Below are 16,025 nucleotides of genomic sequence, written 5' to 3' on the forward strand. Positions count from 1 at the left end.
AAAATAGTCACACTATACAGCCTCAGAATGTAATCGCAATTTGGACACAGTTTGCAGTTTGTGAATTAATAAATGACAAAGTACTGTAGACAGACAAATAAGCAAACGATTAAAATAGTGAAAATCCACCATAGGATCATCATAAGCCTGCACAATTCTTAGAATATTCATCTTTTTTTTATTGATTAATATGTCAATAGTTTTTGATTAATTTAATTACTTGGACCACAATTTCCTAGAATCGTGATACTAAGCTGACATCTTAGAATTGCATTTTTAAACCAACAGATGTTCCATCGTTTATTGTTTTAGCTCTGGATATACAACATTAGGATATATTGCATAATTTTCATACTTATTTATACTTATTTTATATTTAAACATATGGGGAGTGGCTTTAAACATTTTGAGGGAAATCTGCTCAGCACCAAAGTTTCTCACTTATCTGAAATACCTTTCCCTGCAGATGTCAGCATTGGAATTTGGAATTCTGTTCTAGCTATTGCCTAGTTCACACTACACGACTTTAGCCCCCATTTTCTTTTCACTGAAAGTTTTTGGAGCTCCCTGACAAAAGCCCCAAATCAGAGGACAATCCAAAAAAAAAATTTCTCTGCGCTCGCAAATCGGGGCTCGACCTGAGAGGCCTCGCAGACGCATTCCAGATATCTATGGGGAAACAGTCTATTTTGTGAACATATGTGCTAACACGTCAACACACATGACTACTAGGAAAGTTTCGTGGATTGCTTGAACAAAAAAAATTGCGCATGGTATTACGTAATTCCCCGTGTCACTTCTTGTGTGTGTTTTTGTGACAAAACGTAATTAGAACTTGTAGCGTGTGAGCCCCTGTCGCCGGTCAGTCATGTAGCGTGAAAACCATAATGACTTCAAGACTACCAATTACGAGACTGCAAGTTTTGTTGTGTGAACAGAACAGCAATCTGACAACTTTGAAAGTCGTGTAGTGTGAACGTAGCTTATGCAGCCACTTCTTAGACTCATGGATGATCTTAGAATTTGCATATAGCGTTGACTGCTGTGACTTTAAGAAATACACTTGCTGCAACATTTCTAAAGTTGCCCTGTATGACTGCTTTAAATAACACCTTAGGTCATTACTCACATGACATAACATCAGTACTGAAACATTTAAGTGTTGGATACACCCGACGCCAGGCTGGCTGTTCACGTTGTGGCCGAGCCGACCATGACCTTTCCCAAGCCCCTGCAGGCCAGGTCAGAGACAGGTTAGCCTCTATGGAAACTGAGCTCGGAGGTTCAGATTGACCAAAAGGTACAATTCAAGGGATCAGTTCTCCTCTTTCTGTAGCACTTCCTAAGCCCTTAGGCTGATGCACCATGCCCAGTGTAATTTAATGACTTTCCACTGCATGGTATTCAGTTGTGAGTAAAAGTTAAATTGTATATATTTTAAGCTTAAGGGGAAATGAGCCACATTTATATGACTGTTTAGACCCTCATCTAGAAACTAAATTCATTATAAGACGAGATTGTCAGGTTCTGTCTAGTTTTACATTGCCAACCCTGGCTCCACAGCGCTGTGGAGTAAGGTTTGGCTACACTGTTTTTTTTTTTTTTTTTCTGCTTGCCTCGACTCTACTCACCTTTTTTTGGTTTTCCATTACGAAAAAAAGTACCTGGTACCTGCTAACGGGTACTTTTTTTTAGTACCAGGTTTAGTACAAGGTTCCAGGCGAGCTGAGGTGATACCAAAAGGTGACGTGAAAACCTGCAGACTACTGATTGGTCGGAGAGAATCGTCACTAGTCGCTGCGTCATCATTGCAAGCGACACGGGGGTGTAGTGAACAAACAAATTTTTAAATAGTTTAGCCAGCTGTCTTTTTTTTTTGCTGCCTCCAGCTTCTATTGAAACTAAATTTGTCTTCTGGCTGTGGCAACAACAACACGCCTTCGACGTTCTGTGTGTGTGTCGCGTTAGGTCACGGCAGTTTCCTGCGGCTGCGCTATGGCGACCAGCCGCGCTCGCCTCACGCATGAGGCGGTACTAAATCTGCAATGGAAAACGGAGGACGGGGCACTGCGGTCGAGCTGATTCGAGCAGGTACCATGTATTGGAAAAAATGCCATAACACTAACCCTACATTCTAGGATAGGGAAAAAAAGGCTCTGGGTTGTTTGCATCACATCGTCTTGGGCGGCGCTAAATTCCAGATGTAGCGACAATACAGTAATGTGAGCTATTTAAATTAGCTGGATACATGGTTACACTTAATTTGCTCTTACCAGTGTATCGCTATGTGTACTTTGTTCACAGCCATCCCAAAACGTCCCAGTTAGATTATTTATTTTCTTGTAAATGTTTGCAATCATTCCCTGAAAGAACCAAGCAGGCCTGCCTTGTTGCACCATCCAAATCTTTTTCAAAACTTGCCATTTTCAGCATTTGGCTTGCTAGCTCGAAAGCTGTTGGTGTTTTCCGTAGCGAAGGGATTTTGAGAGCAGCAACACACAGAGAGCGGAATTGTCAAGCTTTATCCTGGAAATGTACTTCCGTTGATCCAGACTAGGATTGGTCTAATACCGTGTGATTTGGCTCAGCAGGTGACATTGATTGATTGATCACTTGGTATGTTTGTTTCCCTTTCCTGGTCAGTTACGTCTGTTACATTTCTATACTTAAATCTTTGTGCGCTTCTAATAATCCAACTCTTAGTACACATTAGAAACTAATCACACTTGTATGTGGTGACATGCTTTACTATGGTTTGGTTTCGGATAAGCTCGGGAGACTTCTTGGATGTGTGTTAGTAGTTGGCCTAATGACCCAGCAACCCCCAGGTAGCACAGTTTACAGCTTAAATGTGTTTGCACACCCATGTGTAAGAAGAAGAAAAAACACTAGAGAAAGTGTCAATTCACTAGTTTCTTCCCTTCATCTTTTCAGGCAGCTCAGATCAAACCTGTCTGATGGCCGTCGTTGACACGGTGCCGTGTCTTGTGGCAACCACCGGTGACTGTTGTAAGAGGGGAGCTCAACCTATGAACTCTGTCTGTCTCTACCAGGCATGGGGCTCCCTGTGGTGTGAAGAATGCTCTTTGCTCTTTTCCCGGGCCTCATTATTGATGCTGCATGTACTGTGGCCTCTGTAGGACTTGTGGTTGTGGAACACATCACCATGTGAATATATAAAATGTCAAGCTCCATTACTTATTGGGAAAATGTGACATCCTCTCTTGCAAAACTGTTGCTGGCACCAAAGCCTCTTAAGTTCTTTGGTTGTTTTGTAAAATTGAATATTTATTATAGGAACAATTGATGATTTAAGTCAGTTCCACTCAAAACTGCTGTATGGGATTTTGAAATGACATTCAAATATCTGAAAAAGTGTCTGTACACTACATCTGGAAAATAAAACAATTTGGCCAAAAGGCATATATTTAAACACTTCTGTTTGAATATTTAACATGTGTAGATGTTGTAATCCTATTAGACTCCTTGTGGAGCTGCGACAATATATGATTACTCATCCGCAGGGCTGGGAACCGAGACAGCATATGGTGTGTGTGCGTGTGTTTGTCAGTGTGCTCCAAATCCCTTAGGCTTTTGCAGAGTTAAAATGACACTTGAATGACTGACTTCTAGCTGGCACTTGGGCCATTTGTACCTGTCTGTTTTCTGTAAAGGCCAACAAATTGGAACGTCTCCTTGCTACAATATGCTTCTCTAGCTTGGCCAAAATTCAGCGACTGGGCTGGGCCACAGAGGAGCTCAGAGCTTGGCGCTACAAGAGGAGAGTGGCCCGGAGCCGTTCCCTGGTGGTCTGGATGCTGACAGTGATGTAGTGCCCACTGTTAGATGCCAGCCGGAGAGGGGGGATCAGGCTCTCAGCATGGGTGTGGGATGTTGTGTGTGTAAAATGGAGAGAAAAAACAGAAAGTCTGCATGCGTGTGTGTGTGTAGATGTGTGTGTGTGCTTGTACGTCCTTTCTAGTCTGTGCAAGGTCTTTCTCACACAAGACTAATGGCTGGTGTTGAGGTCTTCAAGTGGATGCTGCGACTTCTACAAACAGAGCCCATACATCAAATCTGACATTCACTGGTGCTGTGGTACAACAAATCAGACTTACAATGAAGTACTACCAGGTTAATAAGGAGTATCAATGTGTTTCTTGTCTTCTCCTTTTGTCTTTGTTGGCTGGGATGAACATTCAGAAGTTTAGTATATGTTTTAAATAAAATACAGTGCTTTTGAATGATAAAGATCTAGTCCTCAACTGGTGCATAGCTAAACTCATCAGATAAAACAGTCCGAGAAGCCGTCATTAGAAACTGTTTGGGAAAGGGCAGGCACTTTCAGAAAAATACCTGCCATGTGATTGGATAAGCCATCTGTCTATCACGTCCGCCATTGTTATTTTGGATGAACAGTCTCATCCTTCACACATGCCTGAACCACGCCTGTAGCTGCCAGTAGTTCCTCACCGGACGCTGATTGGTTCGGTCCGCTGCTGTTCGGACACAAACACATTACTTGAAACCTGACAGATGGATATGTGATCATGCAAGAATGTGATGTCCCAAAATCCAGCTGCTGTGCAAGGTAAGCACATAGCAACCTTTCAGCCCCAACAATCACATTATAGTACAATCCATGTGGTCCGCATTTCAGTTCTCGGTAGAGCAAAAGAATCTGGGCTAAATAGTGAGAGGGGTCCAATGTTGTCCTGTCCTTTGAATGAAGTGTTTTAGACTGTTGGTTGAGGATCTTTCACTAGTGGCCATGTAGAACTCTAGGAACTAGAGGAAGTTGCCATTGCCAATGGAGGTTTTGGTACAGGAGGTTGTTAACAATTGACAACATGAGCTACCTTCTCTTCTGGAATCTTTCAATTATTGTTGCTGCTTATGTGGACAGTTATGTTTGTAAAGATACCAGGGGCCTGGGTAAAATGACACAACTTTGGGGGCTTCTGTGGGTCACAGGGCAAATGAAAGGTTGTTCCACTGTAAAAGTGGATATATGGTCTTTCAGGACAAGGTTGGATGAAAAAGTAATGTCTACCTCTGTAGGTGGGGTGAGATGTCGGGCATCATAAAGCATTGGTAGTCGTTGGTACACAAGGCCAATAAACAGGCTACAGAACAGTTCCTGATTTGTGATGAAGCAAAAGTGAGAGTTTTATTTGAAAGCATGAAATTAATGTGAAGGAAAAGATTGTCTATTGGTATGTTGCATCTGTTGTTTGGAACAGATTTTGGTTCACACTCATCACATCTCGTTTTAGAAATTACATTGCCTCCATCAGTGCAGCCACTAAGGGGAATGGTGCGGTAAGAATAAACCACAAATAATAGCCAAAGTAGGAATATGAGGAATGTGGAGAAAACGGTTTACAGAGCGTGTGGGGCTCTAACGAGCCCCCATTGTCTAACATTCTAAAAAATTTTAGATTTTACCTCTTTCCTACTGTCAGAACAGTACTTTCGAAGAAGATTGCAACCACCTGAAAGATAAATTCTAGTATTGTTCAACCTGGGTCTGATAATTGTGGCCATTCGGAATATGGTTCATGCTAATTTTGCACTTGCCACCTCTGTTGTAGAGATTAGAGAAAGGTGAGGCAAGCAGCGCTATCATCCGGAAGCTTTTTACATAAAGCTTTTTAAGGTTGGTTTCTGATTCTGACATATAAGCTATGTATTCATAATATAGGACTTCTCTCATAGGAGTCCAATAAATATTTAATAAAAACAACACTTTGTATGTCTTTTTGAATGACTAATATAGACTACAGTCACCAGCTGGTATGGAGAGTTATTTCCTCTCACCCAGGTACAGAACGTACGTTTGCCGTTGGCTGTAGTCTTTGCGGTGTGTTGAAGTGCAACTTTTTTGTGTCGACACAAGCGACGTGAGGCGATGCAACAGTTGGCTGTCATCGCTGCTAGTTCTCTGATGTCCGTTTGGTGTGTCTGGGCCTTTAGAACGTGATACGCAGATATTTAGAGATAGCATGGTGTGTGCGTTGATCCGGCATGGGTGTGTGTGGGGAGTGGGTGATAGAACGAGGGAGAAGTGAGAGAGTGACGGTGATTAGCTTTGGAGCGAGTAGCGACTCTAGAGTCCTAGTGAGAGAACCAAAGTGTCTCCCCTGTGTTTTCTGACCACGGTGTGAAATCTGGAGCAGGAGAAGTTAACCCTCTCCTTGATTTCATGTTGTTTATGGAGAAGGAGAACCAGGAAATGAGTCGGGGGAATTGCAACGCTACCAAGCCACGGCCGGGTGACGTGCGTCGCTGTGACGTATAGTTACATTTTTCGAGAGGTGCACGTCAGGCTATGGCGTAGGGTCCGGTGTAGACGCAGAGGGGGTACGCCGTTGAGTCTACGCACAACCATAAAACGGCCTTTAGTCAGTAAATGTGTTAGAGCTGCACTGTAACCCAGTTAAAGTGCAATTAATGGCACTTTGAAGGAGGACATTTCCATCTGTATGGGCTGGGATGGGAGTAGTCCTCCTGTTTCCTGTGGTGTCTACACGGGACAGCGAGTGGGACCGTGCCCAAAGGCTCCAAATGACAAAAGACTTATCCAGCACCATCCGTTTCTGTCTTTGTGTGTGCCCACCTCTGCTTTGTTCCATAGACATGCTCAGAGGGTGTCAATAGGTTATTCAAAGACGATTAGTGAGCCCAAATATGTACTAGAAGACCCCAGGCTATTGACACATTGATCCTAATCAGTCGTACATGACTAGGGTTATCCAGACATACTATCTCTAATGGAGTGGTTGCAAATGGCCTGGCTGCGGTTCCCCAATCCTGTTGTATTTCTATAAATGCTACTGTGCGCTGTGAAATACAGTTTTTGAAGTTAAAGAAGTAGATATTTAACCAATGCAATGGCAGGGCATAACCCTGTCAAGATCCAAAATTACCATCTCTTCTCTACACAGTTCTTACCCCATTTTGAAGACACATAATTCACTTGAACTGTAATTACTCAGATTGTGATTCTGTTGAATAGGTTTGATGCCTGAAGGGCCTCTCTGCTTGTGTATGATTTATTTTTATTTTTTTTCCTCACCACACACTGTTCACGTGATTCTCTGCTGAGCTGGAGTGCAGATGTGCTTTAGAGCAGGGTAATCACCAGCTTGGGGCTTCTCGCCGCTCGGCACCAGTCTTTAACAGCATGTAAGCACTTACTCATTTGCCTTATAATATCATGGTAGAAAACCTTAAAAGAGACTACAGTTTATACAGAGACAGGCTAAAGATGCCGTCTCCCCTGACATAAACCGTAATGTTGCTAAAGAGAGAGAGAGCTTTTTGTTGGAGTGGCTTGGATTGGCTTTACCCAAGGAAAGGGAAAAAGTCCTGAGGTTTTTTTCATGTAGAAATAGTACCATTGCTGATTGGAGGTGAGCTGGTTCAACCTGTAATCTGACTGTGTGAATCTGTGTGTGAGGTCAGAGAGAGAGAGAGAAATGTGTGAGTGTGCATGTAAACGTGGGAGGAAAGTAAAGTGGTGTTTAGCAGGGAGTGTTCATGCCTTTAATCTTGCCAGATCTTACAAGTGTTAATGTGCGAAGATAACTAGAGATCTGCTGTTTCAACGCTACAGCTGGCCTTTCTCTGGTGCCTTTCTCTGGCGGAGGGCGCCTGTGAATGCTGTGAAACTCTATACAGCTCATCTGTCTTTTTCATCTCACATCTCACATCATTAAATGTATAGGCCAGCAACTGAGCATTGTGTTTGACACAGGGAGTAATGTAGAAGAATGTTTTTGCAAGATGCTTAATATTCTAACACATGCGTTCACGCATCACTGAAACAACCGTCCATGCCAGTTTAATCAGATTTTCAAAGCTTCAAGCAAAAAAATAAAACAATACTTTAAAGAAATTAAAAAATGCTTTAGACATTAAATAAACATCAGGAAGTGTTTATCTTATGTAAAATCAAATCAAAGTGTTGAGGGAAGTAGCCAAATAATTACATTTATGTCATTTGGATTATTGTTCGGTTGTATGGTCATCTGCATCAAGTTCCACAATACAGGGCTGCTAGACTTGTTCTGGGCTGCTCTGTGAGAACTAACACCTTAGAGTTGTACTCCAGCCTATCTTGGCTCACCATTGAACAAAGGACGTCCTTAAGTATGGCTACTTTTCTGAAGTTGTGTTATTAATTTGAATATGCCAACATTTTTATTCATCCAACTTGTTAGGGTTATGTAATAATAATATGTAATAATAATACGCAGAGCCATAACACCAGATTCACTAGTAATGGCCATATCGTTGTACCTAGCCTAAGGACTTGCTCATCGAAATGTATTGTGCTGTAACAAACTGGAATAAGTTACCCTTGAATATTTGGTTAATTAAATATATAAATCGTCTTTCAAAAAGTATATGCGGAGGCATCTATCTGGCATGCAAATACTGGAAAGGGGGTTGAAATGTAATGTTGATTCATTGATGCAGTTCTGCTTTGAACTTCAGTTGGTGATGCTTTACTTTGTTGAGTTTGAAAGGCAGGTAACTGTGGTGCTGTTCGAGTCGTTCTGTCTTTGGTATTCACTAAAACATACAGTACATACTGACAAAAAAAACATTTGAATACACACACACACACACACACACACACACACACACACACACACACACACACACACATACACTGCACCATTATTACCATCCCTACAGATGGAGTACATTTCCTGTCATTATCATGAGAGAGAGAGAGAGAGAGAGAGAGAGAGAGAGAGAGATATGATGGATGTGAGTTGTAAGTTAATGAAGTAACTTCCGACAGTTCTTTCATAGTCTTTCATAGTGTAATTGCTGGAATGCAGTGGTTGCCAGGCAGGTTGGGTGTTACTCATTAATTACAACACCTTTTGTATGATGGCAAATCAGATGATAAGTCCTGCAAAAAGACAATTACATTAGACATTACAATACAAAATAATCTCATATTAAGGTTTAGACATTGTATTATTATGTTATCTTAATAAGTCAGTGTAATGTTGTAAAGGTGCTAGTTGAGGAGAGAAGAAATTATGAAATGATCTACCAGTGTGCGGGATGATTACAGCGATATTGTTTGACAGGAGGAGCTGTCAAAAATAAATGAAATAAAAGCATTTTCATCTTTAAAAGAGGACCATTTGATGAGGTGTACGTTTTACAGGTCAGGTCTGTTGTAAATGACAGAGAGACAGATGAAAAGATGGGCTAATAAGTGGCGACAGCAGGCTGTGCTGATTGGAGACGCCTCCTTTGACCTCCTCGAGCTCTGTTTTGAATTCCAGTCTATTTTGGGAAGCTGCAGCCATTTTGTTTTTGCCGAGGACCTTCTTTTTTTTAATTCAAGTGTTGGTTTTGATATATTTTATTCATGACCATGGGGGACATCTTTTTTTCCAGCCTTGTGTTTGCAGGCTTAGCCACTCAATGCGTTGCTGCTGGAGCAGGTAGCTGTGAAGTATCTAGCTCAGGGTTGTTTTGACAGGTATTGATGGGCTGGGGTTCAAACCATTGACACTGCAGAACAAAAACTCCCAACCACTGGACCATGCGGACCTTACATGTAGTCAAAATAATGAAAGTTGACAGTTAACTTCCTGCAAAACTTCCCATCGCACCATGGAATACTGATGGATGGAGAAGATGATTTATGAACTGATGAAAGATGTGCTGGCAGCTGGACGGTCAGAGGGATGGGTGGATGGATGAAAGGATGGAAGGACAGAGGGATGGATGGATGGATGGATGGATGGATGGATGGATTGATGGATGGATGGATGGAAGGATGGAAAGATAGAAGGATGGATGGTTAGAGGGATGGATGGGGCTGATGATGGCAGCCTGCCATGTATCCAGGCACTGTTTTGACAACAAGAGCCTCGCCATGGCTTCCCTTTTGTCTTGCCTCTGTTTATTTTGCCACCTGCTACTCTGGGGGGAATGGGGTCAGCTTAACAGGAGCGCGCACACACACACACACACACACACACACACACACACACACACACACACACACACACACACACACACACACACACACACACAAAAAGGTCAGAGGTTATTCGGTCAGTGGGTGTGTATGTTTTTGATATATTCAGTAAGCATATGCTCTTATGGATGTGTGTGTGTGTGTGTGTGTGTGTGTGTGTCTGTGTGTATGTATGCTTCTGATTGATTGCACAGCTATTTAGTGTGCATTTGGTTGGTCAGGGCATTAGGTAGAATTCCGTGGTCAGACGGAATGTTTAAGGTTCAGTAGCTCAGTCTCTCAGTCCAGAGTGCAGCTAAGGCCACTCAGACTAAACTGAGACCCAAACCACTGAGCTAGTATGCCACTATGACAATATGGTACACGCTGGACATGTTACTGTAATCTGCTCTGTAGTGTTGTCTTTTCCTGGTTTTCTAAGGCTGCACTACAGTGAAGTAATGTAATTTTCTGAACTTACAAGACTTACCAGCTGTCCTTTTATTTGCCTTTACCTACTTAGTCATTAACATTACGGATGATTATTTATCAAAGAACTCATTGAGTCAATATTTTGTGAAAGCACCAATTGTCAACCCTCCAAAATTGTTGCGATATCAAGGTATTTGTTAAAAAGATATTGTGATCTTTAATGTAAACGAAGGCAGGATCCATTCAAATGTTGCCCTTTTCTGCAGCAGTAAAGTCAAATTGGTTGTTGATGTCACTAGTAAACCATGTAGAAACATGAATGTAGCCATCTGTGTTCATTCAATTTAACATTAGTTGACTATTTTAAGGTAGTAATGTGTGATAAGTGTCGGGGAATAGATGAAGTAGTGAATGAAAATGCTTTTTTAAAATTTTGATTAAATTCTTACATAAACATTTCCATGAGCAAAATATTTTAAAAAAGACATGTTGTGCACACCCATGTAGTTGCTGGTGCAGGACAAAAAAGTGAATGTTCAAAGAAGGTACAGTCTGCACAACAGCATAATGCTCCGGAAAAATACTTTAATTGTGCAATTATCTATATAATCAGCCCACAATTTGGCCTTCCTCAAGTGTAAAAATATATACCATCAAAAAGAATATAAACCAGTCTAATTCCAAAATAAAGCAATTACACAATAAACTTTATTTTGGGAAACAAAGCCAGGAACACAGTGTTGTACTTGATATGAACATATCAGCAACAAGTACTGCAATGTAGTCTGCTTTGAGTAAACTATGTTTTGAAGAAAGGCTCTAAATGTTACTCTAGTCTAGGTGCACACATGATTTAGATGTTCTTTAAATCAATCAAAAACAAAGCACAGCTCTCCATGAAAGTAATGATTTCACGCTATTCTGTCCTCCAACTAAATAAGACATCTCCTCTCAGCAGCTGCATGCTCTCGCACTGTGCACATCTGCCTAATGTTAGGATAGGTGGTAATTGTAGATGGGGCTGATCGGGTTGGGTTTGGAAGTGAAATGTGGGTAGGAATGATTGTTGGCTTCATTCAACAGCTGCTTCAGCTACACTGTAGCTCCGTCGGGGCCAGGTAGTGGAGACTGGATTGCTCTGTGCTATCGAACACCAGTGTAGAAGTGGCTTTTGTTCAGTATGTGAGGTACATGACTGCAGCGCAATGTTACATGATATGTATGTAGGATGTTATATCATTATGGCAACGGTCTGTTTTCTTTGAAAGCAGTAACTCATGAAACAGGGCTGGTCAATAAATCATTATTTTTTTTTGCACATTACGTTTTGCAACTAAACTCTTATTTTGTCTTGTGTTCTGAATTTAAAAAAAAGGGTTACACTTTACTTGAAGGTACATAAGAGTGACATGACACTGTCATGAACGTGTCATAAACATTATAAACAGTCATAAACATTTATGTTTATATAACACTTCTGCCATTAAGTGTGATTTGGTTTTTGTCATGACAAGTTAGGGTTAGGGTTAGTGTTCATGTGTCATGACCGTGTCATGTCACTCGTATGTAGATACCTCCAAGTAAAGTGTTACCAAAAAAAGTTTAAACGGGAAAAGTATTAAGGGAAATTTCACAGTTCAAGGTGTTTTCACTGTTGATTTGTTTTTAAGGCTTTCACTCTTTTTTTATCAAATGCAAAATCTTACCAAAAGTCAATTAGTAATCGTGGTAAATAATCGTGATTTTAATATTGACCATAATCGAGCAGCCCTTAAACACATCATATACACTTCACCAATGGTGTCATGTTCAATATAGAGCGACTTTTGTGTTTTGTTTGTGAGTTGTCAGTTTTCACTCATTGCCCATATCTTTTGTCTGTGTGACGTCCAGTCAGGTTTGATCCGTGTGTCCCAGGAGGAGTATCTGATTGCCCCGCTACCCCAACATCTGGCTATACAACACAACTACAGCACCCCTGATGGTCACCACCCGCATGTAGTCTACAAACGCTCAGCTGAACAAATTGTCCACAGAAGATCTAGCACCGGTTCTTCCACAACTGACAACCCGCACCTTCATCATCATCATCCTCATCAGCAGCAGCAGCAGCAGCATCACCACCATGACTACCAGCATGGAAAGCTGCAGAGGCAACACTTCTGCGGACGCCGCAAGCAATGTATGTAAGGGAACCTTATATTCCTTGTACTTTACCATCTGATGATTGATTGTGATGTTGAGGAAGTAAATTAGCTGTATATTGTGTTGTCAGTTCATTCCATGCACCCTTTTTACAAAATGTACATATAATACACAGTTGAATTTTCAGTCACAGAAAAAAATGACTGATGAACAATGTGATATACAGTCTGAATATAAGACCGACTCAAGAGAATTCGCGCTGGTGGATAGGACGTAATTATGTAATGTACAATCACCATGCATTCTCACACACTATTAGACATGACAGTATTCTGTAACACAAATTATTGTCCCAGCATTATTGCAATAGAATTACCACTTCATGACACAAAAGTGTAAATTTAGTATTTTATAAAGCAGTTAACCCCAAACCACTGCGGTCTCTAGATATGTCCACATTCATTCTGAAGATTCATTTCTGTGGTAAATGTTTTTGAGTGCATTGTGTCTATTGTAACAGGTATGATTGTATCAGCCTGAGGCGACTCAGCCCACCGGCTAGTTCACAGTTTTATCTTCCCTTCTAATGGTGAGAGGTAGGAAGCAGCGTGGGGAGTGAATTTCCTGTCCTTTCAACACCAGAGGCTGCACTCCTGTCACCCGGCACGAGCCAGGAAATAGACCGTTCATTCGTTTGACCCTCACTGCAAAGTTCTCTCTCTTTCTGTCTCCCTCCCTCGTACTCTCTCCTCCCTTCCGTCCTTCCTTTTTTTGCCCTCCTAGACGCTCCCAAGCCTCCTGCTGAGGACGGCTTCATCATGCCTGACGAGTTTGCGATACCCGAGGCAGAAGGGCCAGGAAGGGCAAAGAGATCGCCCATCAACTCCAACAGGGTGGGGGGTCTGAATGTGGAGACCCTGGTGGTGGCAGACAGGAAGATGCTGGAGAAACACGGCAGGGACAACGTCACCACCTACGTCCTCACCGTCATGAATATGGTGAGGGGGGGAAGAAGGGAGGAGAAGGGAAGGAGGAGGTGGTAACATGATTTTTGGCATTTCTTAAATGTAATTTGTTTTTCATTTTCTTTGAAACAAATAAACTGAACTAAAATAAACTAAATATTTGACATAGTGATGGCTTGAATACACAAGGGAAATCTGCTCTGCTTGTTTGTTTATGTAATATGGGAGATTCAACAGACCAGTACGATCTGCAATGCAAGGCTCACGTGGCTGACGAGGGGGTAGCCAAGCTAGCTCTAATGCTAGCGGTCACGTGGCTGAGGGGGGTAACCAAGCTGACCTTAGCGAGCTAATCTGCAAACATGTTTACTGCTGTTTTTCCACTTAGACGTTCTGAAGTTTTCTTCAGGTTTGAAATGAAATTAAATGAAATACAGAAATTGCAAAGAAATTCACATTAAAGGGATCCTCAAAGTGAGACCATGTATCCTTATACAAGAAAAAAAAATGGCACCTTCATTATCTTTTACTGTAATGAAAAGTTGAATTCATAAGGAAATAAAATGTTACCTTTGCTCCACAGGTTTTGTTACTATTGTTTTAACTGGTCTGGTATCACCAGTAGCAAATAGTGGCTAATGCCAGCCTATGTTAGCTGACTAAACTAACTAAAATGAGTTATACAGGTAGAGAGTAGTGCAGAACACAACTGATTTATCAGAATCTGCTTGTCTGACTATATTGACTACAAAATCACTGCATGTGGATGTTTATGTCTGCATGCATCTTAAGCCACTTTGTGATCTTTTCTTTTTATCTTCTTATCTTTTATATGTATGTATATGTGTATGTATGTATATATTATTGTATATTTTGTAACCCCTCTCTACCTGTACAACTCTTACATCACATATCCTTTGTCATATTTTAATCACTAATTGTTGCCAAAATGAGAGCATAGGACAATTATAAAACCATTAATATTAGATTTGACACGTAGGATATTTTGTCTTAAACAGTTTTCTCCTCTTCTGCAGGTTTCCAGTCTATTCAAAGATGGCACCATTGGGACGGACATCAACATAGTGGTGGTTAGCTTGTTACTCCTTGAACAGGAGCCGGTGAGTTGATACAGACTACAATTCTGCAAAAATGTGCTTGCTTTGCACTGGGCACTGGTGATTGATTAACTAACACTTGCTCTGTATCTCTATGTCTCTCCGTTTGATTTCCAGCTTGGCTTGACCATCAATCACCATGCTGACCAGTCCCTCAACAGTTTCTGTCAGTGGCAGTCAGGTCTGGTGGGAAAAGGTGGTAAACGGCATGACCACGCTGTTCTCCTCACCGGATTGGACATCTGTTCCTGGAAAAATGAGCCCTGTGACACCCTGGGTAAGACAGCTAACCTTAACAAGACAAACCTTTACTATCCTATTTATTTAGATTTGTTTAGCCAAGTGGGAAGCAGCTGTTGATAATAAGTAGTATAACAACAAAGTTCTGTGAGATGTGGGAGCTTCTCTTTAGTGTTGATGACATAGAATCTCTTGATCGACACAAATGGTGTAATTTTGGGCATGAAAACGGGCGTAGAGGTGACATTGTTAGTGTAGACATTACAACAAGGAGTGAAGGAAGATTGACAGGTGCAAGCAGAAGAGAGTGTAAGTGAAGAATGACACTCGTTTGCCACTGTGACCAAAAGCTACATTTTATTGGAGTATTTAAACGCTGTTATAAACCCATGTCGTGAACCCAAGCATGTGGGATTTTGTTGGGATTTTGCCTTTCTTGGATAGTGACAGTTTAGAAGCAGACAGGAAACATGAGCATGAGGTATGAAATACAACAATGTTCCTCGGCTAGAAATTCAAACATGAACTTGATTAACTGTCACTTAACAGAGAGCTCATTAAAGGTACCCTACATTGGTAGACGGTCAAATCTGTGTGAAAAACAATTGTATAAGTTGTGACTGTATAAAATATGGATGTTGTGTCTGTGAGGTCATCCATTGGTTTCTGAAGAGCCAAAATGAAGCTCAAAATGGGCGGCTTATGGTGGCTCCAGCCTTTGCCATTTTTAATCCATAAATGGGCAAAGAGGTGCAGCGTGGATGGAGCCGAGGCGGGCTGAATGAAGCCTACATTGTATGCTTGCCTCCTGTGGGGAGCGTGCCTATGTTCCCACAGCCCTATGTTCCCACATTTCTAAGATTTTTTTCAAAATTAGATCCTATGTTCTACAGTTCCCACATTTCTAAGATTTGTTTCCCAAAATTAGGCCCTATGTTCCCACATTTCTTTTTTCATAAATTTGTATCATATTTTATCCCCCTTTCTTCCAATTTGGTAGCCATTTTTCAGCACTGGAGGTTGCCACTTCGTCTGGATAAGCCATGTGGAAAATCAACGTAACAAATGTTGACCAAGAACCATGCTTCACCATATCTTAAGTGACCGGCACTTAAGGATAGGCTTTTG

The 16,025-nt window shown here is 41.4% G+C and overlaps 1 protein-coding gene across 1 annotated transcript in view; it reads left to right on the forward strand.

Moving 5' to 3' along the window:
- adamts18 (ADAM metallopeptidase with thrombospondin type 1 motif, 18) overlaps nucleotides 1-16,025 on the forward strand; it is a 68,925-nt gene that overhangs the window by 5,620 nt on the left and 47,280 nt on the right. Inside the window, exons 4-7 of the mRNA XM_028574801.1 lie at nucleotides 12,323-12,611; nucleotides 13,358-13,572; nucleotides 14,577-14,660; nucleotides 14,775-14,934. Of these exons, the coding sequence (XP_028430602.1) occupies nucleotides 12,323-12,611; nucleotides 13,358-13,572; nucleotides 14,577-14,660; nucleotides 14,775-14,934 (748 nt within the window). The remainder of the gene's footprint in view (nucleotides 1-12,322; nucleotides 12,612-13,357; nucleotides 13,573-14,576; nucleotides 14,661-14,774; nucleotides 14,935-16,025) is intronic.

This window comes from Perca flavescens, chromosome 1 (assembly GCF_004354835.1).
Source record: "Perca flavescens isolate YP-PL-M2 chromosome 1, PFLA_1.0, whole genome shotgun sequence".
NCBI classification, from domain to species: domain Eukaryota; kingdom Metazoa; phylum Chordata; class Actinopteri; order Perciformes; family Percidae; genus Perca; species Perca flavescens.